At 36.4% G+C, this 27,047-nt stretch overlaps 1 protein-coding gene across 1 annotated transcript in view; it reads left to right on the plus strand.

Annotated features, from left to right (window-relative positions):
- Window positions 1-27,047, plus strand: part of GPR89A (G protein-coupled receptor 89A) — a 44,606-nt gene that overhangs the window by 5,173 nt on the left and 12,386 nt on the right. The window contains exons 2-8 of the mRNA XM_059929339.1: window positions 2,699-2,758; window positions 4,195-4,298; window positions 10,124-10,230; window positions 11,173-11,274; window positions 17,566-17,686; window positions 18,334-18,414; window positions 25,700-25,809. Coding sequence (XP_059785322.1) covers window positions 2,699-2,758; window positions 4,195-4,298; window positions 10,124-10,230; window positions 11,173-11,274; window positions 17,566-17,686; window positions 18,334-18,414; window positions 25,700-25,809 — 685 coding nt within the window. The remainder of the gene's footprint in view (window positions 1-2,698; window positions 2,759-4,194; window positions 4,299-10,123; window positions 10,231-11,172; window positions 11,275-17,565; window positions 17,687-18,333; window positions 18,415-25,699; window positions 25,810-27,047) is intronic.

Here is a 27,047-nt window from a genome sequence, read left to right on the forward strand (position 1 = left end):
AAACTAGTCATCCTTGATTCCTCCCTGCTGATTTTACCTTCTAAGTACTCAGACCTGTTGCCTCCTCTCTGACCACTGATGTCTTAATTCAGGCCTTTATCGTCTCTCATCGGGACTGCTGCAACAACCTCCTATCATATTTCTTTCTCTACAGTGTTGTTTCCCTCAAATAGCTACCATAGTGCTCTATACAAAATAAACCCAGCCATGTCTTTTCTGTACTTAAATAACTCCTCATCACCTACAGACTATGATCCAAGCTCTTTACAGTGGCCCCCAGGGCTTTCAGTCATTAGTCCTCTGTTCCTCCTCTCTTAGCCTTATTTTTAACCACTTCTTTCTTTGAATTTTATCTTCCAGCAGCACCAAACCGTGTGTAGTTACCAATATATACCATACTATCGGGTTGGCCCAAAAGTTCGTTCGGGTCTTTCCGTAACATCTTATAACATCTTATGGAAAAACTCGAAGGAACTTTTGGGCCAACCCGATATTTCTTACCTTTGTGCCTTTACTCATGCCCTTTGCTGTCTGAAAAGAAAGCCCTGTCCTTCTACCCCCACTACCTGTCTTTTACCTGCCTAATTCTTTTTCATCTTTTAAGAGTGTTTGTTTGTTTAATATTTTAGGGATGGTGGAAACCTTTGAGTGTGTGGTGAATACCTTGGAACCTCTCTCTAGAGAAACGCATACAGCTCCCAAATTTGCACATGATATCAGGTTTTAACCCTAAATTAAAACCTCCTTCATCTAAGGTATTATCGTCCCCAGAAAAATCTGTCCTAACCCCCTGCCAGATTGGTTTAGTCTCCCTCTTTCATATTCTTTTACAATATCATGTGCATGTCTCACATTATAATTATTTAGTGTCTTCGCCACTATACTCTACCTCCTTGAGGGTAGTAACTATCTTACTCATCTTTTTGTCCCCAGCACCTAGCACAGCACATAGAAGTTATTATCAAAAAATTGAGGTTGAATGTTCCTGAAGAACAAAACATCTTTCACTGTGGACCATTTATCCACTCAGCAAACATTTATGGAGAGCCTGCTGTGTGCCAGGTGTTGTGCTGGGTGCTGAAGATACAAAGATTAACAAGACAAACGGGATCCTTATCCTCACAGAACTTACAGTCTAATGCCTTTTTAAAAAGCGTGTATTGAAATTAGACATTAAAAAACTGTGTGGTGAGAGCTTTGGTAAGGGAAATACAGGGTAGAATAGGATTATATAAAAAGAGCAAGTTACCTGTATTTGGGAGGCCAGAGAAGGCCTTCAAGAGGTAGTAATAATTAAGTTATGATCTGTAGGATAAGTAGGGAGGGGACTGGAGAGAAGTTCCCATCAAAGGATAACATCTGCCAAGGTCTTGGTATGAAAGAATGTTGTATCTAAAAAAGCAAAAGCAGTTCCATGTGGCTGAAAATATGAATTTGGTGGGTAGGAGGGACACAACAAGAGGAGGGGGAGTCTGCTAAACCATGCTCAGAAGTTCACACTTGCTCCTAAAGTCAGTGGGAAGGCATACAAGAATTTGTTTTCTGAAATAATGCCATTTGCAGCAAAGTGGATGGGCCTAGAGATTATCATACTAAGTGAAGTAAGTCAGAAAGAGAAAGACAAATACCATATGATATCACTTATATGTGGAATCTAAAACATGACACAAATGAACTTTTTTATGAAACAGAAACAGACTCACAGACATAGAAAACAAAATTATGGTGACCAAAGGGGAAAAGGGGTGGGGGAGGGATAAATTAGGAGTTTGGGATTAACAGATACAAACTATTATATGTATATAAAGTAAACAGGGTCCTACTGGATAGCACAGGGAACCATATTCAATATTCTGTAATAAGCCATAATGGAAAAGAATATGAAAAAGAATATGTATATATATGTATAACTGAACCATTTTGCTGTACACCAGAAACTAACACACCATTGTAAAGCAACTATAATTTAAAAAAAAAAAAAGAATGTTATTCTTCGATAAAGTTCCTAGCCAATATAAGAAGAAAAGAGGAGTTGTGTCAGAGTGTGTGTATGTAGAGAAAGTTCTATTTGCCAGTGGAAAACAAATGAGCTTTAGAACGCTGAACAGAGCTGTCATGTGGCTACTGTCTCTGATGCCAGCTTGAACTAAAACTGACAGAGTGAGATCCTGCAATCTTTTGGCTTTATACTGAGATGGAAACCACTTTAGTGGATTAGGCAAGATGGTGGAGAATCTGAGAAAGGTCCATGAAGGAAAACATATAGAAAATATCACTCTTTCTACTACTTTCCTTTTTAAAAAAAATCTTAAAAAAACTCCTTTTCCTTGAAGTTGTTTTGTTTTGTTTTTCTAAATACTTGCAAGCAGGAATCATCTGTAAGAAGCAAGTTTCAGTGACTCCTTTTTTATTTGCTAATTTCTCTGGCTCATAAAATGATTATCATAAGATTACAGGAAAAATATATACTTTAATTTTTTGTCTAACTTAAACAAGGATAATTTCAAAAATTGAAGAGCATTTCAACATCTAGTCCCAGTGTTGAGGACTTTAATAAGTAGATCTTATATGGGTGGATGTCGTCTTTAATCTCTGAAATAAGCTATTTAGTTAGGCGACCTTTTATCGTAAAATAGTCTGTAGAAGGCATTTCTCAAAAGATTATGTATATTGACCTTCTATCTTCTTTCTCCTCCAGATACTTTTCTTTGGATTTGGGTGGCTTTTTTTCATGCGACAACTGTTTAAGGACTACGAGGTGAGAAGAGATCATTTTGATTATGCTAGTATTATATGAATTTAGATTGTTTTAAATGAGACAAGAAAAATACCTCCATTAAAGAAAAATCATGTTCGAGAAAGACAAATATCATATGATATCACTTATATGTGAAATCTAAAGAAAATGACACAAGTGAACTTATTTACAAAACAGAAGTAGACTCACAGACGTAGAAAACAAACTCACGGTTACCAAAGGGGAAAGTGGGGGGTTGGGGGGGTAAACTGGGAGTTTGGTTTTAACAGATATACACACTACTATATATAAAGTAGATAAACAACAAAGACCTACTGTAGAGCACAGGGAACTATAGTCAGTATCTTGTAATAACCTATAATGGAAAGGAATCTGAAAACGTATATATATATATATATATAAATAAATAAATATATATATATATCTGAATCAGCTGTACACCTGAAACATTGTAAATCAGCTATACTTCAATTAAAAACAAAATGAGTTATGCTTGAACTTCCATGACCTGTGATGGTCAAAAAAAAAAAAAGAAAAATCATATTCACTCCCAAGATGGGAAGTTTTTGCCACTATATAATTCTTAAATTGGAGAATATAATTAAGCTTAGTTGATTTTTTTTTTTTTTTTAGGCAAGTCGTGTATAGCCCAGAAGCCAGGATCAAGAAATATCATGCCTTAGTCATATCAGTATATATACCAATAGCAGATAGTTATTCCTTGGGAGAGAATTTAACTTATAATGTCTCATAAATGTGCTCATTCATTTGGTATCTGGCCTTCAGTGTTAATTACCAATCCTACATCCTAAGTTAATACCAAATTCTAAGGCTGGTTCGATTCGTATCTTAAGCCTTGAATTCAGAAAGACAACAGCCTACACGGGACATTTCCTAATTAATCTTTCTCATTTAGTAATAAGCTCAATGGTTATGGACAATCTGGGGTCATTTCTAGTATGTTCTCCATTAAACTTCCCCAGGGAGTTTGAGTTGTTGTCTGAAAGAGCCCAGAATTCCAGAGATTCTGTTCTGCTCAATACTTTAAGGCCTCCTTGGGGAGGTTCTAAAACTGGACCAAGGTCTGCAGAATGTTGAAGAAAGCCTTTTAGCACTAACCTGTATATATAAATCTGTAATTTTTTTTTGTCAGTGTGCATCAGGAATTCTAAATGCTACTTCTGACCCTGTCACTTCATCTTCTTGTGCTTTAAATTTTTCATCCACAGGAGGAGGATGATAATAGTGACCCATGAATTAGAAGTACTACCTACTTTCATCTATTTCTTTAGCTCCAGACAAGTTACTGTCATGGCCCTGTTTCTAATAACTTGAGAATTTCCTTAATATAAGTTTTCTGACTTGTAACCAGAAGGTTATCAACTCAATATTTCACACAAAGAAATGACTTTTAGTCTCTATTTGACTTTTAACAGGTGCGTCAGTATGTGGTACAGGTGATCTTCTCTGTGACTTTTGCATTTTCTTGCACCATGTTTGAGCTCATCATCTTTGAAATCTTAGGAGTATTGAATAGCAGGTGAGTAAGAGTACTAATTAGCTCTCCTCTTAAAGAGACCTATGTTACTTTCTTTATGGTGGAAGATTTACTGGGATCCCATATCTGAAAAAAATCCACCACGTGGTTAGTTTAGTCTCAGTAACTGTAATAATCATAGCAAATACAGGTCCCTGGCACCTAGTAACTGGCTTGACAAAGATTATGAAATAGCAGGAAAACAAGTCTGAGCATTAGTTCTGAAGTACTAATTGAGACTGAGGCTGTGAGACCCTAGGTCCCAGGCTTCACTCTGAGAAGTTTTATTTTTCTCAGGCTGCTCTCTGACTGAATCCCAGTAAGAGCCCTTCACGTTGTCCTGCTGATTGAAAAATCTCTACCTGAAAAGATTGGAATTTCTCAGAGCTAGTTAAGGGCTTCTATGAAGACTGAACTCCAGTTCTTACTAATCGAGTTAATTTTGTTGATTTCATAGGCATGTTCAAGTCTGATTGAACTTAGAGTGTTCTTTAAAGCATTTTTTAAAAGCAACTCCTGTCCTCCTCCAAATAACAGGCCTGTTTAGTTTATTGAACAGTCTATCCAAAATAGTTCTTGCTTGTTAAACTGCAAGCTTGAGTTTTTTGGGGGCCCATGTTTGTGTGTAGAGAACATCAGCTATTCTATATAGAATCTTGTACTTTTTTATCACTACATGGAAAAGTCTTTTAAGAATAAAGTGGCATTGTCTCTGTAGTCAGGAATCAATGCTGAGCTAAGCTGTATAACTCATTATAGACCTCTGATACTTGAGACTTACAGAGAGATTATATTCTCAAATTCCTTTTTTGAGAATCAGAGTTGATAATTATGGTCTCTTGATAGATAAATTAAGAACTTGTAGTATGAGAAAACAGGAATATGTTCTGACTCAGCTGCTTTTAAACTTGTTCTTTAATAATCCAAACCTTTCTTGGATGAGCTAGATACAGATCCTATGACCATCAAGACATGCTAGTTATTAAATTTTATTTAAGAGCCCAGAAATAAACCAAAGCATATACAGTCAACTATTTGACAAGGGAGGCAAGAATACTCAATGGAGAAAAGATAGTCTCTTCAATAAATGATGGTGGGAGAATTGGATATTCACATGTAATAGAATGAAACTTGACCCCTATCTTACATTACTCACAAAAATTAACTCGAAATGGATTAAAGACTTAAATGTGAGACCTGAAACCATGGAACTCCTAGAAGAAAATATAGTAAAAAAACTCCTTGACATGGGTCTTGGTAACGATTTTTTTGGAAATCACACATAAAGCACAAACAACATCAAAAACAAACAGATGGGACTATATATAACTAAAAAGCTTCTGCACAGCAAAAGGAACCATCAACAAGGTGAAAAGGCAACCTTTGGAATGGGAAAAAACATTTGCAAACCATGTGTCTGATATGGGGTTAATATCCAAAGCATATAAAGGACTCACATAACTCAATAGCAAAAAAACCAAATAATCCAATTTAAAAATGGGCAAAGGACCTGAATAGACATTTTTCCAAAGAAGATTTACAGGCCAACAGGTACATGAAAAAATGCTCAGCATTACCAGTCATTAGGGAGATGCAAATTAAAACCACAATGAAAACAGTAAAACCACACCTCAGATCCGTTAGAGTGGCTACGTCAAAAAGACAAAAGAGGGCTTCCCTGGTGGCACAGTGGTTAAGAATCCGCCTGCCAATGCAGGGGACATGGGTTCAAGCCCTGGTCCAGGAAGATCCCACATGCCATGGAGCAACTAAGCCAGTGCGCCACAACTACTGAGCCTGTGCTCTAGAGCCTGTGAGCCACAACTACTGAGCCTGCATGCCACAACTACTGAAGCCTGTGTGCCTAGAGCTCACGCTCCGCAACAAGAGAAGCCACTGCAATGAGAAGCCCACGCACTGCAATGAAGAGTAGCCCCCTCTCACCGCAACTAGAGAAAGCCCACGCGCAGCAGCAAAGACCCAACACAGCCAAAATAAATAAATAAATAAATTTTTCAAAAATTTTTTTTAAAAGAAGACAAAAGATAACAAATAGTGGTGTGGATGTGGAGAAAAGGGAACCCTTGTGCACTGCTGCTGGGATTGTAAATTGATATAGCCGCCATGGAAAACAGTGTGGAGGCTCCTCAAAAAATTGAAAATAGAACTACCATATGACCCAGCAATTCCACTTCTGGAAATATATCCAAAGGAAATGAAAACACTGATTCAAAAGAGTATCTGCACCCCATGTTCATAGCAACATTATTTACAATAGCCAAGATATGGAAACAACCTAAGTGTCCATCAGAGGATGAATGGATAAAGTGTGGAATGTATATACAATGGAATATTATTCAATCATAAAAAATGAAGAAATCCTACCATTTGTGACAACATGATGGACCTTGAAGGCATTACGCTAAGTGAAATAAGTCAGACAGAGAAAGACAAATACTGTATGATTTCACTTATATGTGGAACCTAAAAACAAAAATAAGAACACCAAACTCATAGAAAAAGAGATCAGATTGGTAGTTGCGAGAGGTGGGGGGTTTGAGGAGGGGGAATTGGAGGAAGGTGGTCAAAAGGTGCAAATTTCCAGTTATAAGATAAATAAGTTCTAGAACACTGCTGTGTAATATATAGGAGATTTAAGAGAGTAAATCCTAAGAGTTCTTATCACAAGGAGATTTTTTTTCTTGTATCTATATGAGAGAATGATGTTAACTAAACCTTTTGTAATCATTTCACAGCATATGTAAGTCAAACCATCATTCTAGACACCTTAAGCTTATACAGTGGTCTATGTCAGTTATTTCTCAATAAAACTAGAAAAAAAAATTTATTATCACAACCTGGAAGTTTTACTGATATCTAAGCAGAGGTCAGCAACCTTTCCTGTAAAGAGCCAGATAGTAAATATTTTAGGCTTTGGGGGCCACACCGTTTCTATTGCAACTACTCAGCCCTGCTGTTGTAGAGCCAAAGCAGCCATAGGCAATATGTAATCAAGTGGGTGTGACTGTGTTCCAGTAAAACTTCATTTATAAAAACAGGTGCCTGGCTGGCCATAAGTAGTGATCTAAGTAGTGTAGAAAGGACTATGACTCAAATAGTCTAAAACCAAAATTATTGTTTTTGGTAGCTGATGTCCCCCAACTTTTGACTCATTTATAATTAACAATCCCATATAGTAAGACACCTCACTCAGTTACTTGGATTTATATTCCTCAAATAGCTTATCTTAAAGAGTATGGAAGTAGCATTGCTAAAATCTGGTTCTTCTTTAGGTGCTTTTTGGGGGATTGGGTAGGCTGAGACATGTCTTCAGTTATACCTATTTTTTCATACTAACATTTGGTCCTACTATGTAACAGAATTATGGACCATGATCATATATTATTACCTGTGCATTGACTATTCAGAATACTTTTCAAAGGAAAATCTTGGACCTGACCAAGAGTATTCTTTTGACTCCTCTCTAAACAGAAGTGGTATAGCCTCCTATTCAAATATGTAATCTTGTTGGTATCCTTAATTTTCTCTAGAGAATGTCACTTTATCCTCAGCTCAAATGACAGTTAAAATATATGGTTTGCTTTTAATTGGCAATATGGATTACACTTGTCATTTCAAACCCACTGCCTCCCAGTATCTTTCAGAAACTTAGCTGAACTACTAAGTATGATTGCCTGGAGGATGTGCATATTGTTTGTTTCTCTAGATGCTCAAAAGTGGGTAATCCAGATGAGCAAAAGCTGTCAGTTTATCTAAACCAAATGGTATTGGTTCTCTGTAGGGTAGCCTTTACTGAATAGCTCTTTGTTTTATGATTCCTGCCATCTACACTAAGGAGTAAGCAGTAAGAAATAGCCCTCTGAAGCTCATCAGTGTTTCTCTTGAAAGGATGTTGTGAAGAATATTGTTAATTGCCCTCATATTTTCTTCTTTATGAAATCTTTGGAGAAATTTCAATATGATCGTGGTAATAATTCAGTAATAATAAATCAGTAATAATTACGCTTACTTTATGTAATTTGTTTTTCTTACATACACTATGGTTTATCTAACTGATCAATTTTTCTATTTTACATTGACTATTAGAAAACATAAAGCTAAATTTATGACCCACCTGTAGCGAGTTTCTAGAACTTTATGGTGAGCATTTTCATAATAACCATCAGGCCTGGCCTGATAGTCTACCTATATTTTGCCACTGTTTTTCCTTCCTTTCTTATTTCTTTATAGATTATTTCATCATCCTGTATTTTATATGTACTCATAAACCACTTAACCTTTTTTGAAACAAGACCTAGTCTTAAGTAAGTTTAAAATCAATAAACTTGACACCATCGAGAAAGTGAACAGATATCCCACAAATTGGAGAAAATTTTCGTAAATCATGAATCTGCTATGGGACTTCTATCTAGAATATATAAAGAACTCTTACAACTCAATAATAGAAAGACAAATATCACAATTAAAAAATGGACAAAGGATCTAAATAGGCATTTCTCCAAATAAGATATGCAAATGGACAATAAGCACATGAAAAGATGCTCAGCATCTTTAGCCATCAGGGAAATGCAAATCAAAACCACAGTGTGATACCGCTTGACACCCACTAGGATGGCTATAATCAAAAAGACAATAACAAGTGTTGATGAGGCTGTGGAGAAATTGGAACCCTCATTTGCTATGGGTAAAAGGTAAATGATACAGCCACTTTGCAAAATAATGGCAGCCTTCAAAAAATTAAATATAGAGTTATTATATGACCCAACAATTCCACTCCCTGGTAGATACCTAAAGAGAAATTAAAACATGTCTACACAAAAAACTTCTATATGAATATTTATAGCATTGCTATTCATAATAGCTAAAAAGTAGAACAATCCAAATGTTCACCAACTAATGAATGGATAAACAAAATGTGGTATATTCATACAATGGTATGAATATTATTCAGCCATAAAAAGGAATGAAGTATCGATAGATGCTACACATTGTTGAACCTTGAAAACATTATGCTAAGTTAAAGAAGTCAGTCACAAAAGATCACATATTACATGATTCTGCGTACATGAAATGTCCAGAATATGTAAGTCCATAGAGACAGAGAGTATATTGGTGGTTTCCTAGGGCTGGGGAGGTTGAAAGGAAAGGGGAGTGATTGCTAATGGGTACTGGGTTTCATCATGGAGTGAGAAAAATGTTCTAAAATTGATTGTAGTGATGGTTGCACAATGATGTGAATATACTAAAAACCATTATAGTGTACAATTTAAACATGTGAATTATGTCTCAATAAATTGTTATAAAAAGAAAAAGCCCTAAAAATATTTTAATCAATAAGTAAAATATATTTTATAAGCAGTAGTAAAAGTGGTCATGCAAATCAGATGTTTTTACTGAGGGTACAGAAGAAGTATTTATGTGTCTTTATAACACATATTATTATTAACATTTATTTTCTTTTAACTCATATTGAAATAGGACTCCCAGTGGTAAGTGAGACAAGTCATTCTACCAATAATATATATTGATAAATGTTATTATACATTGTCTATGAATATAACTAGAGCATTAACATTCTCAATTTAATAAGTAAAATTCTTAGGAGGTTAAGATGGCCATATATACCTTTCAGAACTTTGTATTTTTTAATCTCTATAAATGAGCAGATAGTGACAACCTAGTTGACTAATTAGATGGGATATATTCAGTATTGAGTTCAGAGAGCAAGAGATCCTTTGGAAGACTAAAGAGAGTGAAAGTAGCTGCCCTCTTCCCCTCCTAGTGATATTCTTTGACATTTGTTTCAGCTCCCGTTATTTTCACTGGAAAATGAACCTGTGTGTAATTCTGTTGATCCTGGTTTTCATGGTGCCTTTTTACATTGGCTATTTTATTGTGAGCAACATCCGACTATGTGAGTATTTTACCCTCATGTCAAGCACATAAGATGATTATTCTTAGGGATTGAGGCTGTAGAGAGCTTCATTTCTATATTGCTTTCAGTAGCTACTGTTGTTTGAGGGCATCTCATACACAGCATCTTTAAAAGATTGGTACAAAATAAATACTGAATGAATGATTAGGTTATTTGTCCTGCCACAGCTTTATTTGTTTCTACTATAATATCTTTCCTTTCATTTTTCCAATGCAGGGTACTATTTGTACTTTCTGATTTGTACTGGGAATTGTTATTAGTACTTTATCAGAAAATGACCTTTTTCCCCCCTTTAACTGTCATTTTAAAAGACTTCTTGCATTCTTTTTTTAAAATTTATTTATTTATTTATTTTTGGCTGCATTGGGTCTTCGTTGCTGCACGCAGGCTTTCTCTAGTTGCGGGGAGAGAGGGCTACTCTTTGTTGCGGTGCAGGGGCTTCTCATTGCGGTGGCTTCTCTTGTTGCAGAGCACGGACTCTAGGGCGCACGGGCTTCAGTAGTTGTGGCGCAAGAGCTCAGTAGTTGTGGCTCACGGGCTCTAGAGCACAGGCTCAGTAGTTGTGGTGCACAGGCTTAGTTGCTTCGCAGCATGTGGGATCTTCCTGGACCAGGGCTCGAGCCCGTGTCGCCTGCATTGGCAGGCAGATTCTTAACCACTGCGCCACCAGGGAAGCCCAAGACTTCTTGCATTCTTAAAAAAAAAAAGAAGTCTCCCCTAACTCAACCCACATCTTAATTTCAGCCAAATTTCTCTTATGATGGTAAGAGGTTTAGAAAACAATTTCTAAAACTTATATTGTTCCATCATTCATTTGCCAAGTGAGCAAGCCAGCCAAATATTAATTAGCATGATCCCATAAACTTATGTAGAGAAAGCTCTTTAACATATATCTATTTCACCTTGTCTCCTCTTTCTTAGTGCATAAACAGCGACTGCTTTTTTCCTGTCTCTTATGGTTGACCTTTATGTATTTCTTCTGGAAACTAGGAGATCCATTTCCAATTCTCAGCCCAAAACATGGTGAGTGTATATGTGGTGGGGAGAGGGAAAGTGTTGTTTATAATTTTCTAATTTGAAAAAAATCAATTTTTTAAAACTATTTACTATGGGAAACATAGCAAGTTATTTCTCTAAAAAACGTCTGGTTTTGAACTGAATTTTTCTTTCGTCCTAGGAGGTATCAAATGCTGGTTTGGGAACAGATTTCTATCATTTTAGAGCAGGAGTTTTGACTTTAGGTTAGTGAATGAACTTTAAGGGAGTAATGGGTGGAGAAAGGTATCCTTAACTTTAACTTCCTAATATTTTATGCAGAATTATGGGAATGTATTTGTATGTGTATTTGGAAGTGAGGGATCCATAAGCTTTTATGAGATTCCCAAAGGGGTCTGTGACCCAGAAGAAATGGCCCCTGCTTAAGTGATAATAAAGATCGTGTTTAGGGAATGTATGTATTTTGGCAAAGAGCAATGACATAAAACACAATTAGTAGATGAAAAGCTTTTTAGGAGTCAGTGTCTCTCCTCACACAAAAAAGTTCATCTTACATACAAGAACAGGTCATGGACATAGCCCTAATTTCTGTGCTAAAAACAATGAACAAAAATCTCTCACCTAACAAGTTCTTCTAGAACTACTCCAGAAATAAATACTACCCCAAAAAATATATATAAAATAGGACTTCCCTGGTGATGCAGTGGTTAAGAATCCTCCTGCCAAGGCAGGGGACACAGGTTGGATCTCTGGTCCGGGAAGATCCCACATGCTGTGGAGCAACTAAGCCCATGGGCCACAACTACTGAACCTGTGCTCTAGAGCCCACGAGCTGCAACTACGTAGCCCCCGTGCCTAGAGCCCATGCTCCACAACAAGAGAAGCCACCGCAATGAGAAGCCCGCGCACCGCAATGAAGAGTAGCCCCGCTCACCACAACTAGAGAAAGCCTGCACGCAACAACGAAAACCCAACACAGCCAAAAAAAATAAAACAAAAAACAAAACAAAACAAAAAAACCAATTAAATTTCCTATAAAGATTAAAAAAAATAGATTAGAGCCTATCTGTAATAAATATACTGGAACTTTCATATACTGGAGCTTTTTTTTAAAAAAATACACATCTTTTCATTTCACTATCCTGCTGTATCTATCAAGGTTCTTGTAGCAGAAAACAGATTCTACTCTAACTAGTTTAAAGCAGAAAGTGATTTATTACAGTGTATTAGGGAGTTAAAAACCATGAAAGTTGTCACCTGCCACTCAGGACATATGATCAGGGACCAGACATTAGAAACTGCTTCAGCTGCTCCAGCTCCCAAGTGTTGTCACCACTCCCACATTATTCACGTCTATATTTGAGGTCTTACATGGGCAAGTGAATATGATGCAACCTAGGTAACATTCAGAACCTTAGCTTCAAGGAAATCTGGGAAAGAGCTTTTGGCTTTCCAGATTCTAACAGTACAAGAAGACATGCTAGAAAGGCATTGGAATGAATGTTTAATGAACCAGTGTCTTGAATCTGCCATACGTACCTCCCATGCGTCCTTCCGAGTCTACTCATTGCCTAGAGCAGGGATTTGGGGGAGAGAGGTTATAAGACTCTCCTGCAGGAGTGTCAGAGGAAATGTGCAGTTTTTAAAAGCATGTGCAACATCATAAATAACTGTATATTTTTAAAACAAAAATAGCTATTTTGAAATTTCACATAACATTAAATAAGTCCCCAAAAGTTAAGAAGCACCAGCATACCAAAAACATTCAAACTCTTATCATGTCATACAAGACTTTCCAAGTCCTGACGACTGCTCTCTTTCTCTATCTGTCCTCCAGTCCTACCAAATTACTTGAAGTTTCTAGAGCTGTTCTATCAGCCTGGACAATGCTTCACCTCTTGTCTACCTGGAAAATACCTATTTATTCTTTTAGTATTCAACTCTTGTCAGTTCCTCTAAGAAGACTTTCCTGGCCATCATTAGGAGATGTTAATTGCTCCTGCCTCAGTGTACTTATATCACCTTTAAAACTTATGATTACTTGTTTCCAACTTCCTCGTTAACCTGTGAGCTCCCTGAGGTCAGAAACTACATCTTATTTATCTTTGTATCCTTAGTGCCTAACATGGAACCTAGCACATAATAAGTGTTTAATACATATTTATTGAATTAGTGAATGAAAAAAAAATTTTCGGTTCTCCAAGGTGGTAGATGAGCTCAAGAATGTAACACTCTGGGTAGGAATTTAGGATTTGCTAATATGGTCAGCATGCCCATGTCACTGTATGGAAAGATTTAGGGTAGAGAGGCCCTGGTAATATAACTCTTAAACTATTTCAAATAAACCCCCAGAGAGACAGATTTGTTTGTGATACTAGAAATGAGGGACAGTAGTTGTAAAAGGACCCCAGGGCTGCTTACAACGATAGCGCAAGCTCACATGCAGTCCAAAGATGTGACTCTGATACCTTTTTCCAGTGTTCTTCTTGTGAGCAGTTGGCTCACGTGACCAGTGCAGCCAGACCATGCCCAAGGGGAGATGAAGAGCATCACATCTATCGTACCTTTCTCCATCCCTTTTTTAAATTCTGTGGGAATGTCCTGAAGAATACACCGAGAAGAAGAGCTAAGAAGATAGTTTCAGTATTAGTCTTTCTTTTGTGCTCTGGTAAATAAGCATTTTGGTTTTATTTCTGAATGTTCAAGCATCTAATTAATTTGACCCAGTAAGAGAAATAAGTAGGAAGAAAAGTTTAGGCAGTGACTGAGAAGCAGCCAGGTGCCTTTTTAGAGCTTTCCCAGGACTCTCCCAACAACCAATATGGTTTGTTGCTATGGAGACCACAAAATAACTATAAGACCCAATCTTTACCTATATGAAAAAATGTCTGTGAAAGTATTCCTTGTGCAGTGCCTGAACCTAGGAAGGTTGGAAGACATTCCCTAGTGGGAAACAGTAAGAGAGAATAAGAAATCATATGAAGCTAGAAGGAATCTCTGTGAGTAAATAGCAACAGTGAGATGGTCTTCTGCAAGTCACTTATCCATCTGACTTTCCATTTATGAGCTGGAAAACAAGAATTATAACGATTAACCTTTACTTCATAGAAATGCTGAGATTAAGTAGGTAGTATCTAAAGGTACTTTAAACCAGAAAAAGATACTTAGTAAAGGGACATCACCTTTATTAAGAGAATAAAAGGAGAGGGGACTTTTTTTTCAGTTTTTTATGTTTAACAACCTGTATTAATCCCTTGGATTTTTTTTAATGTTACTGGGCGATAATAATGTACCCACAGTCAACAAACATTTGTTGAACACCTTCCATGTGCCAGGCAGTAAGAAAAGCAAAGATCAATAAGACATGATTCCTTACTGTAAAGAGAATACAAATTCAAGAGATATGTGGAAAGTAGCATCAACAGAATTTGGATGAGGATTTATTCATTCATTTAACATTCTGTAAATATTTATTGAGCACCTAGTTTATATTAAGTGCTAGAGATACAACCATGAACAAAATAAACTTGGTTTCTGCCCTCATGAAACTTACAGTCTAGAAGGAGGGACTAAACAGTAAATTGGTAAATATATAAACACATAGTTGCCAATTGTGATTATTGTCATCACGGAGCAAACAGGTTGCTATGATAGAGAATAATGCAGATAAGGATATCAAATTTAATGCAAGTCCTTAACGTCAACCTTTCTGAGGAGGTGGTATTCAAGCTGAGATTTAAAGGACAAGATCAAAGGTAGACCCAGCAGGAAGGCACAGGAAACATCATGTAAAGCCCTGAGGTAAAAAAGACTGGTGTATTCAAGAGTGAATAAGAGACAGAATGGAGACTAGTGGTATAGATTTTTTATTTGGGTGACTAGATAGTTGATGATGTCATTTGCTGAGATAAGTAATACAGAAGAAGGAAGATAATTTTAGTTTGGGATATGTTGAATTTGAGTTGCCTGTGTGCATCTAAGTGATATTCAGTAGGTAATTGGATACACAAGTCAGGAACTTAGGAAAAAGGTATGGATTTATCTGTCCTCTTGGAGATAATTTCAGGAATCTGAAAAGTTAGACATCAGCTAAATGCCATTAAGTGAAACTGGGGAAACAGGCAAGATCACCCTAGGAAAATGTATAGACAGAAATGAAAGAAGGAATTCTGGCCCATGCAGAGCAAAAAAAAAGACCAAGAAAAAGCAAGTAGAGAAGGAAATGGGAAAACCAAGGGAAATTGTGGTATGAAAGCCAAGAAAGGAAAATAATTTTAAATAAGAATGATTCAATGTCATAAATGATTAAATAAAACAAGGATTGGAAAATGTTGTTGAATTTTGCAACCAGAAGAAAATTCGTGACCATATTATAATAATGGCTAAGAGTCCAAGCTCTAGAGCTAGACTGTTTGGGTTTGAATCCTGACTCTGCCCCTTGTTAGCTGTGTGGCCTTGACTAAGTTACTTGACCTCTCTGTGCCTCCATTTCCTCACCTATAAAATGTGATATTCAATAATATCCACCTCATAGGGTTGTTATGAGTATTAAATTAATTGTAAGTAGAATACTTAAAACAGTACCTGTTATATAACAGGTGCTTGGTGAGTATTACCTATTCTATTGCCATTACAATTATTAATGAAAGTACTTTTATTAGGTGTAGAAGAATGGGTTAAAAGCTGAATTGCAGCCAATTGAAGAATAAATAGAGGTGAAAGAAGCTTGGCTATTAAGGGGTAGATAGAGAGGATTGGTAACTAGATGTAAACTCAAGGCCAAGGACAGACTTTTTCTTAGGAAACAGACTTGAAACTGAAAAGAAAGAACCAGCAAAGGAGGAAAGATTGAAGATACGAGAGATAGAGGACAGGAAATGGAACAAGATTTTGGAGGAGGTGGAAGGGGAATTAGATCAAAAGCGCAGGTAGAAAAGTCTTAGCTTCAGACACCATCTTGTTCTGAGGGGGGCAAGTTGGAAGGATGATTACAGATGTAAATATTTATAGTAGAATGAAGGTAGTTTATGTCTTATAACTTCTTTCTTATATAATAAGCACATTAGCTAAAAAGAACAGATTGGAAAAATGAGTTAAAGAGTATCTGCTGAGGGGTAGGGGGAGAAATGGCTGACCAAGGGCTAGAAAAGGATTCCTTAGTAGTGTGTGATTTCTGTTAAGACTGGAGACCATACACCTGTAATGGCATCAATGTCCGTATGCATTCTAGCAGTTTGGGGCAGCTCAGTCATGGGCACAGGGAAGGCAGAGTGTTAGACTGATCCAGAGTTGGGAGTTTGCAGGACCAGTGCTTCAGGAGGAGAGTAGAGGACTGAAAATCCTGGAGAGAGAAGTTAAAGCAAACAAGCTTGGAGTCCAAGCTCAGCAAAGAAGGAAATGGAAGGTCGGAGGAGGCAAAAGACTAGAAACCAGCAGTCATAATGACCTCTAAAACGGTGTAGTGGAAATACAGGCACAAGAGGACTCAAATATTGGAAGTTCAGCTTCAAAGCTAGTAGAATTCCTGAACGGCAGCTCTGGCATTAGGCCTTAGGAGTGGTTGGCTGAAGTGATTCTATCCTAGAAATAAGAAGTGAAAACAAATTTAAACTAGTTTTTTCCTGTGACACCAAACTTCCTGAGTTATTCTTAGCATTGCTTTCTCTCATATATCCCCAATACATCAACAATAGCATTTATTTTAACTACCAAGTTGATTTTCAGCCTTCTCAAATAACAGGAAACTATTGATAATTAGAATACAACTGAGTATCTAAAACTCACGTACTTACATTTGAATTACTCATTCTATAAATTCAGCCCATTTATTAGATGCATTATGTGCGTATTGATGGCAAAAATGAATAAGACAAAGGTAGGTAAAGAGCTTATGACATTAGGGGAAAATGTATAGATTGAAGTTAACTATAGTAAGAAGTGGTATCTGCTCTTTATACTTTTCCAGCAGATTTGCTTTCCTAATTTTTTTGCCAAACCTTTTACTAAAAGTACTACCTTACTTTGTTAGAGTTCACACTACCTTGAATAAATAGACAATAAGTGTTATTTATAATTGTTGTTATTATTTTACTATTACCGTTACCCAAGAATAGAGATGGCTCTGGAAGCATTTGGGATAAGAAGAAAATCAATAGACATATTTATTAGAGAAAAATCTACATATTAATAAGTAAAATTTAGCTTATGTAAGTTAGCTAAACGTAATGGTTGCTGTTTTCAGTGATGTCCCCTTTCGCTGTGCAGATGAAAGCCGTTTTGCCTGTGTCACCTGGCATTGATGTGCTTTGATATTTTTAGGGATCTTGTCCATAGAACAACTCATCAGCCGGGTAGGTGTGATTGGGGTGACTCTCATGGCTCTTCTTTCTGGATTTGGTGCTGTCAACTGCCCATACACTTACCTGTCCTACTTCCTCAGGTAACAAGAGTTTTGTCTCTTTCCTTTTTTCCCATTACTTATTGAATACGTATGTCACATCATGCCACCATCATTAATACTTAAACATTAGATCTATGACACTGCCTTTTTATTCCTCTCTGTCCTTATGGGCATTGACCTAGGAATCTTTCAAATAAGTCTTATCACTTACATTGCTTGCCCTTGTTATTTGTCCTACATTTATTTATTTTTAAAATGGCAATTTCAGTGTTACCTTCTCCACCCCCTTTTCACCCCCACTTTTTAAAGACACATTTTTAGTGGACAGCCATGTGAGCTAGTCTCAACTTCAGCAAATCAGTTCCTCCCAGAAGTAGAACAGTAGCTGACAATGCCAAGTTAAAACTGTACATACACGTATATCCTAAATGTCACTGGATCAAAGTTAAGCAAGTCTATAAGAGAGCTAGTTTCCTTCCACTTCCCTGAGGCTTCAGAAGAATTAGCTATTAAAAAATGACAACAAAAGCATTTTTGCTTATTATAGTTATTTTAATATTCCTCAGAAAAAATATAGTTCCTTGAATTATAGGGTAACAATTGAGGTTTATGTGTTTCTCCAGCTGCCTTGTATTATGCCCAGGAATGGAACCCAAAACTTTGCTAACAGCTTGTGCTTATTATAGGAATGTGACTGACACAGATATTGTAGCCCTGGAACGGCGACTACTCCAAACCATGGATATGATCATAAGCAAAAAGAAAAGGTAAGATATCAGCACATTAATGCTGTTAGAATTTCTCAACAAGGAAATTTGACATGAATTGGTGGTAACAGGGAATTTTATCTCATTTCATTTTTAAGTTAGGGAACCATCAAAGACTTAGTGTCTAATCTTATGTGAAAGAAAATTTTCAAATCCAACCTTAGTTCCTAACTTTAGATAAATTCTCTTGAGATAAATTTTAGAATAACTTTTATATTTGAGGGTGTTCTACACTGGATGTTTTAAAAGTCTATTGTGCTGCATTTTTACAAACTTTTTCATGCCTTATTTCAACTTCCCTTTCTCCAACTACTTTAAAAAATCCTTCAAGTCTTCCAGCTATTGTTGTTGTTTTTACTATTTAAAAAGTACTTTTAAAATGTATGTTTTTGAGGTGGCATTTCTAGAAATCTGTATCACAGTGGGTAAAAGCATAGGCTCTAGATTCAGACTATCTGAATCTGAATCTTTGGCCTACAACTCACAGTGTGACTTTGAGCTAGTTGCCTTATTTCTTTATGTCTTGGTTTCCTTATCTGTAAAATGGAAATAATAATAATGAGTTGACTAACATGTAGAGTTCTTAGAACAGTGAACTATACATAGCCAAGGAAAACTATCTGACTTATTAATAATCTCGGCAGGACAATCAATTGGTTTTAATACTTTGCCTTTATTTATTCATTCATATAGTCATTGACTTAATAATTATATAGAAAGCCTACTTTATGCTAGGCACTGTACTAAATGCTGAATACTACATAGAGATAGAATGATGAACAAGGTAATCAGTTCCTACCTTCATGAAGCTTATTGGTCTACTGGTTTTATTAGAGTTATTAGTACTCATATAAAAATGATGTCACAGAAGTTTTAAATTGCATGAGTGTTTTTCCATTTCATGTTTCTTCTTTCAACACTTTACTGTAGTAAGATACATAATCAAGTCAAAGAAGACTTAATATAAGAGAGAACAATAGACATTAGAATGATAAAGAGGTCCAGATTCACCAACTAATTATTTATCTCCATTTGTATACATCTTTACTAAGGGAGTGGAAGTAGATACACATGTGTATACATTTGTTTACTTATATATGTTTTGTTCACATTCATGCTCTACAGTTTATTTTACATGAATGAATATGAATGTAGATTTTTAGAATATAACAACAAGAGCAACATTGTTCAATATTAAAAGATACTTGTATAGGAACATACTACTTTGATTCCCATGATCATTCTCCCTTGTACTATATTTATTTTATTCATATAGAGAGATGAATATAAAGTCATGACCCATGTCATTGTGGATGTGCACTTTTAAGCCATTTTATCATTAGTCATGCTGAGGAATTGGCTCTGATCTATACATGTACCCCTATAGACCTTGTTAAGTCAGGATCTGGGATGGTTTGTGGTCCTGCAGTAGGTCTTACTAATTTGAGTGGCTCTCAGAAGAATCAGCCTCCCAACTTGACCTAATTATCACAGTTCTTTACCCAGTGGAGCTAACAGGGCAGATAGACAGCTAACATGACAACACTGCAACCTTTGAGGTTCATACAATGTCCTTGCTATTTACCAAAATATTGAAAAAATGTTTTCAGAAACACTCATAGTTGCAGAAGAGTAGTGACCAGAAAACCATCTTTCAATTTAACAGCAGAGGGCCCTAGTGAGATGACATACACAAAAAATAGCATGTTATGTACAGAAAAGTTAATGGTTGAAAATGGGGGCAGGAAAGAGGCATACTGTCTTCTCACTTGGAACACTGAATAGAGGATAAGGTTTATAGTATTTGGAAAATATTCATCAAAAACCTAGTTCAGATAGTATGAATATGCTGAGTTAGTGATCAAAGCCTTTCAGCTTTTTTCAGTTTGAGAGAATTAAGTGACCTGTTATTTTGCTTTATTTTTCTGTTGACTTAGATTTTAAAGCTTTTGTTTTGGAGATCTATGATATAACAAGTATAGTCTCTTTTCACAAACAATATTAGTTTTGAAATTGTAGTTTTGTAGAAGATAGAGAATACAGTTATGCAACTACACACCATGGTATAAGGAAAAGAACTTGAACTAGACAATCACTTTACAAGAAACTTGTTAAGTCATCTTGAGCAAATACTAAACTGTCTCAGTTTTCTCATTTGTAAAATGGTGGAGTTAACTAAAGGGTCTCTAGGATCCCTTTCAACCCACAAATTCTGAATTTATACTTTTTCACACAGCTTATGACATACAAAAACAAAAAACCTAGAGTACGTAGAGTATGTAAAAGTTAATGCAAGCTATTACTATGAGGAAGAACCTTGTCTCTACCCTTGGATTAGAAACAGGAAATATTGTTAAAAACAAATATTCAAAGGCAATGGAAAATGAGCAGAGACAGGTAGAAATTTGAAAAGAGTGTCAGGTAACTGGACGTTTGTGGTTTTCTTGCCTCGGGGTGCTCTTCAACCACTGCCCACTCAAGTATACAGATTGATAGAGTTCAAATCAGCAGAGTAACTGGAAAATTTAAAGGGAAAATTTTGGAAGCAAGAGAGATGCGGAAGGACTGAGATCTACAATCTACATATAAACTCTGCCCAAATCCCTGCCTCATCACTAAACTATGCATGTGTAGAGGAAATACCAGAGAAGTAGGCAGAAACTAGAAAGGGGTCTACCCTTGAAAGGCAGCATTGCCTCTTAATGAGATTTGCAAGTTTGTTGTGTCTTTGACTGAGTGCATTGTCTGAACTGTATGTAAGTTAGACACATAACTTGGATGACAGAAAGTGAAATTCTTACTGGCTTGAGGTGTCAGAAGGTAGAACTCAAGACTGGAAAAGCATTAGAAATTTAGGAGGGATCCCTAGAAACAAAGGGACCACAGAGAGGGTAAGCAAGGCCTAAAATCTGATTATAAAATCTGCCCAAATTCTTTGTTGACCACTAACCTGCTCAGGCTCAGAGGAAACCACCAGAGAGTCGGGCTAAAGAAAGAGCCTCTAAGAGTTGAAAAACTGAGTAGAAACGTCAGTTACTGCACACAGTAAGTATGACAGTTTCACATTTCGAGTCCAGGTAAATTAACTGCTTACTAGAGCAAAAAAAGAGCAGTCCTCAGAAAAATAAAACAGATTCCAAAACCACTAAAACGTAATACCTACAATGTCAAGTTTTCAATCAGAACTTTCTAGACATACAAAGAAACAGAACTGTGCAACCCATATTCAAGATAAAAAGCAACTAACAGACACTTAACTCCAGGGGACCCCAGATAACAGATTTAGCAAACAGACTTGAAAGCAGCTATTATAAATACATTCAAAGAAATGAAGGAAGCATAATATTAATTAGTGAACAGAAAAGGAGTCTCAAAAGAGAAATACAAACTATATTTTAAAAAAGAAACAAAAGAAAATTCAAACCTGAAAACTACAGTGACTGAAATGAAAATTTTACTATGTAGGCTTAGCAGAGTTGAGATGGCAGAAGAAAGAATCAGTGAACTTGAAGGCAGATCAATAGAAGTTATTCAGTCTGAAGAATAGAGAAATAAAAGATGGAAGAAAAATGAACAAAATCTCAGGATGAAGCAATATCAAGCAGTCTAAATACTTGTAGTTGGAGTCCTAGAAGAAGGAGAAAGGGGCCAAAAAAGTACTTGAAAAAATAATGGCCAAAAGCCTTCCAAATTTGGTGGAAAACATTAATTTACAGATCTAAGAGGCTTAAGTAGGGGAACCACAAAACTACACCTAGGTTCATATAGTCAAATTGCTAAAAGACAAAGACAAAGAAAAAATCTTGAAAGCATCAAGAGAAAAATGACAAATATAGGGGGGCAACAAAAAAAGTAATGGTTGCTGAACAAGGTTGCAGGATACAAAGTAAACATACAAAAATTAATTGTATTTTTATATTACTAGAAATTAAAAATACAGTACAAATTACAGTCACTCAAAAAAAATGAAATACTTAGGTATAAATCTAACACAACAAGTACAGGACTTATATGCTGAAAACTATGAAGTGCTGATGAAAGAAATCAAAGGTCTAAATAGAGAAACATACCATGTTTAATAGATTGGAAGACTCAACGTAGGAAAGATGTTAATTCTCTCCACATTGATGTACACGTTTAATGTAAGTCATTTCAAAATCCCAGCAAGATTTTTTGTAGATACACACAGAATTATTCTAAAGTTTATATGGAGACACAAAAGTACTAGACACTTTTTCAAAATAGCTAAAACAATTTTGAAAAAGAAAAATGAACAGTATCAGTCTATCTGATTTCAAAACTTATTATACAACTATAATCAAGGATTATATTGGCAGAGGTATAGACACATAGACCAAAGGAGCAGAATAGAAGACTCAGACCAACAGAAAAATGCCCAACTAATTTTTTACAAATTTGCAAAATCAATTCAGTGGAGGAAAGATAGCCTTTTCAACAAATGGTGCTTGAACAATTGGACATCCATAGATTTTTTTTTAAATGAATCTCAATCTAAGTCTCACACCTTATACAAAAATTAATTCAAAATGTAAAACTATAAAACTTGGTAGAAAAATAGGAGAAATATTTGAGATCTAGGGCTACACAAGAGTTCTTAGACTTGACACCAAAAGCACAATTCATAAAAGGAAAAATTGATAAACTGGACTTCATCAAAACGAAAAAATTTCACTGTGAAAGACCCTGCTAAGAGGATGAAAAGAGAAATTACAGACTGGGAGAAAGTATTTGCAAACCACATATCTGAGAAAGAACTAACTTTCAGAACTTAGAGGAAAAAAAAAAAAAATCAAACAGTCCAGTTAGAAGTTGGGCAAAAGACCTGCACAGACATTCACTGTACACGTTGTATAAATGGCAATTAAGCACATGAAAAGGTTTTTAACATCATTAGCCATTAGAGAAATGCAATTAAAACTGTGAGGTATTACTATATACCTATTAGAATGACTAAAATAAAAATTAGTGACAACAACAAATGCTAGTAAGGATGCAGAGAAACTGGATCACTCATACATTGCTGGTTAGAATGTGGAATAGTATAGTAACTCTGGAACACAGTTTAGCAGTTTCTTAAAAAAACGAAACATGCAACATTACACAACATAGCAATTGCATTCCTGGGCACTTTTTCCAGAGGAATGAAGACTTATTTTCACACAAAAATTTGTGCCTTAATGTTTAGAGCAGTTTTATTCATAGTAGCCAAAAATGGATATAATCCAGATATCCTTTAATGGATAAATGGTTAAAGTGTGGTTTATCCATACCACAGAATACTGCTGAGTAATAAGGAGTTATGAACTACTGATAGATGCAACAACCTGGATGAATCTCCAGAAAATTATGCTGAGTAAAAAAGCCAAACCACAAAGGGTACATACTGTATGATTCTATTTATATAACATTTTTTAAATGACAAAATGGAAGTGGAAACAGATTCGTGATTGCCAGGGGTTAAAGAAGGGCTGGGGCTGGGAGGAGGGAAGTGGGCTATACAAGGGCAACATGAGGGATCCTTGTAGTAATGGAAATGTTCTGTATTTTGACTCTATAAGTGGCAGTATCCTGGTTGTGATATTGTACCGACAAGATTTCCACTGGGGAAAGGTGGGTAAAGGGTACATGGTATCTCTGTATTTTTTTTATAACCCCATGTGGATTTACAGTTATCTCAAAAGAAAATGTTTAATTAAAAAAGTAATTGCTGACTTCCAACCAGAAGCGATGGATACCAGAAGACTGTAGGATGGCGTATTTAAACCATAGTAGACATTTTTCAGCTTCTTTATGTGCAAACTACCACCAAGTACATACTTCTTCTAGTGATTACCTCTTTGCCTGTTGTGGGACCACAATGCAGTGTCTGTCATCTTTACATGTTCAAGAGGTTCCACTCCACAGCCAGTCATTATGTTTATTGTATTATAGACATTGAAACTAAGGACAACAGAAATGTGCTTCTGTGCGCCCTATCCCCCCTGCCTTCCTTTAGTCCAGCATGGTATGTTGATGTAAATGAGTGAGATAGAACCTCTTCCCTTTTGCTCCAGCTTTCCCAACTATGAAAATAGGAAAACTAAGACTTCTGAGTCTTGCCAAGTCAAAATCTCCCTAGGTCTGAGCCTCTTCTTGGTTGTTCTACATCTTCCAATAATGCTGAGTTACAGTGAACATGTGTAATTAAAGGAAAAGGCAGAAGGAGCTAATACAACTTGGGAGCTATATTCCATTTACTCAGTATCCCGGTAAAGGTCATTTTAAGGAGGAAACAGTTAAGTCATTGTGGCTAACACACTTAATATTCTTTATTGTTAATACCATTTCAGCCAATGGCTTAAAGAATTTAGCCCACAAAATTACCATTTGGTATTTGGTACCATTGGTTCCATTTGTATTGGTCCTAACCATGAATACCAATGCTGCTTCTTTATCCTTACCACTTCTATCTCTTGTCATCCTTTTGAGTTTAACCTTGAGTTAAATTTTTCTTTAGTTCTACAGCTCTTTTTATTAGACTCATTCTGGTTTATTTTAAGCCTGTAGGCCTTGGCCTATTGTACTCTTCAAGTAGCCATTTATGCACAAATGATCTGTTTTTCCTCACAAGGACCCTATTCTATGTGGTGGGCTGGAACATGCCAGCAGCCACCACTGAGGCGGTAGGTCCTTCCACAGACTGACAGGACAAGAGGAAGGACAAGTTTTCCATTGATATATTTGGTAGTAGGGGGAGACTGTCATTAAAGGGAGAATAGTGTTTTAGAAGAAGCCAGGTTTATGTGATTTTCTGGGGTTTTTGTTTGTTTGTTTGTTTTTCTTCTGTCTGCTTTTAAAAAGGAAAGAAAAAAACATTTATTGAGTTCCTACCCTGTACCTGATCCTTTAGCTAGGCATGTTAGCTATTGTTTTATTTTGTTTTTAAATGATAATGGTAATAATTAAATATATTATTTCATTGATCTTCACAATCATCCAGAGATGAGGAGATGAAAACTCTAAGGTCTCACAGTTTCCAAGTGGTAGAGCCAGTCCTCAAATTTATTGCCTACTCCAAGTCTGTGCTCCTTCACCTATTCCACATTCCTTCCGGGAGTGTATGCTTTTCCCTCAATTGTAAGCTGTGGGAAAGTGGGACTCCAGAATTCGAATCCTTCCCCGAACAGCTCAGCAAATGAAAGGAGCAGTGATGAGACTGGAAAGCGGATGAGAATGGACTACGAGGGTCCATGCTTCCTTGCTGAGGTTTTATATTTTATTTCAGGATGGCAGTGACACGGAGGACTATGTTCCAGAAGGGGGAGGTGCATAACAAACCATCAGGATTCTGGGGAATGATAAAGAGTGTTACCACTTCAGCCCCAGGAAGTGAAAGTATCCTTTATCCCTCTGCTTGATTCTTTTTCTCAATTCTGGACCAAGGGCAGAAGAAAAAATAGTATTGGGATATTCTCTTCTAAGATACCTGACTGCATCAGAGTTCAGCTGGCCAGGGCTGGGCTTAGGAAATACAATGTGTACAGTCATCTTTCCAACAGCCATAGAAGATCATAAAATAATAAAACCATTGTCTTTGAACTGAAGGGGTCCTACCATGTCAGTCTTTCCATTTTACAGATGAGAAAATAGACCCAGAGAAGTTAAGTCACACAGTGGCTTGTGGCAAAGATTAAGACCAGAACTGTGGTCTCCTCAGTTCTTTCCACTACACTATTGTATTTCCCACCTCTGAAAAACCACCACAAAACAATGGCTCCCCCAAATGGATGGTTTGTATATGGGATTGTAAGGGCCCATTTCTAAAGCAGTCAGTTTTAGAAACAAACAAATTTTAAGCAGCTCTGTATCTCCAGTGACTTTTTGGTTTAAAGAATCAAGGAGATTGGGATAATGGACTTGTCTTGGCCCAGCTGGTTGCAGTGTTAAACTGATTCCCAAATTGAGTAACCACATCTCTTTGTGGCTACCAGGTTATTAAGCTGGAACTTGGGGTGGGGGACTAGAGGTGAAATAGCATATTCCTGCTTCATTTTCTGGCCTGAGGAAGAACAAATTCCCCTGTGCCTCAATTGGAGGAAAAGAATGTAACCTATTCTTGTTATAAATTATGATATATCTTTCTGGTGTGAAATGCAGGTAAGAATTAGAAAAAAAAAAAAAAGTAGGATGACCACAGGAGAGAGAAAAAAAAGATGACTTTAAATTCATTTCTCGTCTCCTATTTCCAGACAGGGTGCTAAGGGGTAAAATGATGAGCAGAGGATAGCCTCTCTCCTCAAGGAGCTTACTGCCTAATCATGGAAGAGCCAAACGTGTAACTCATTAAACCGCGTTATTCAGTGGCCTGGACCATGCCAACAGCAGCCACTACTGAGGAAGGAGCTGAAGGGCATTTGCTGATTTGGGTAATAGTGGAAAACTCACAGAGAGGAGGGAGGATTTGGATTAAAGCCAATGCTTCTGTTTTAGAAGGGGCTGTCTTTACTGTTTTTATTACTTAAAAATTCATAAAGGCCAAAGTTTAGGTTTAAGCTTTCTTAGCAACACTAAGTCAAGTCAAAAAAGTATCAGGATTATTTAAGATCTCTGAGTCCTTTCCTAAATGGAGAGGA

This window comes from Balaenoptera ricei, chromosome 1, assembly GCF_028023285.1.
Source record: "Balaenoptera ricei isolate mBalRic1 chromosome 1, mBalRic1.hap2, whole genome shotgun sequence".
NCBI classification, from domain to species: Eukaryota; Metazoa; Chordata; class Mammalia; order Artiodactyla; family Balaenopteridae; genus Balaenoptera; species Balaenoptera ricei.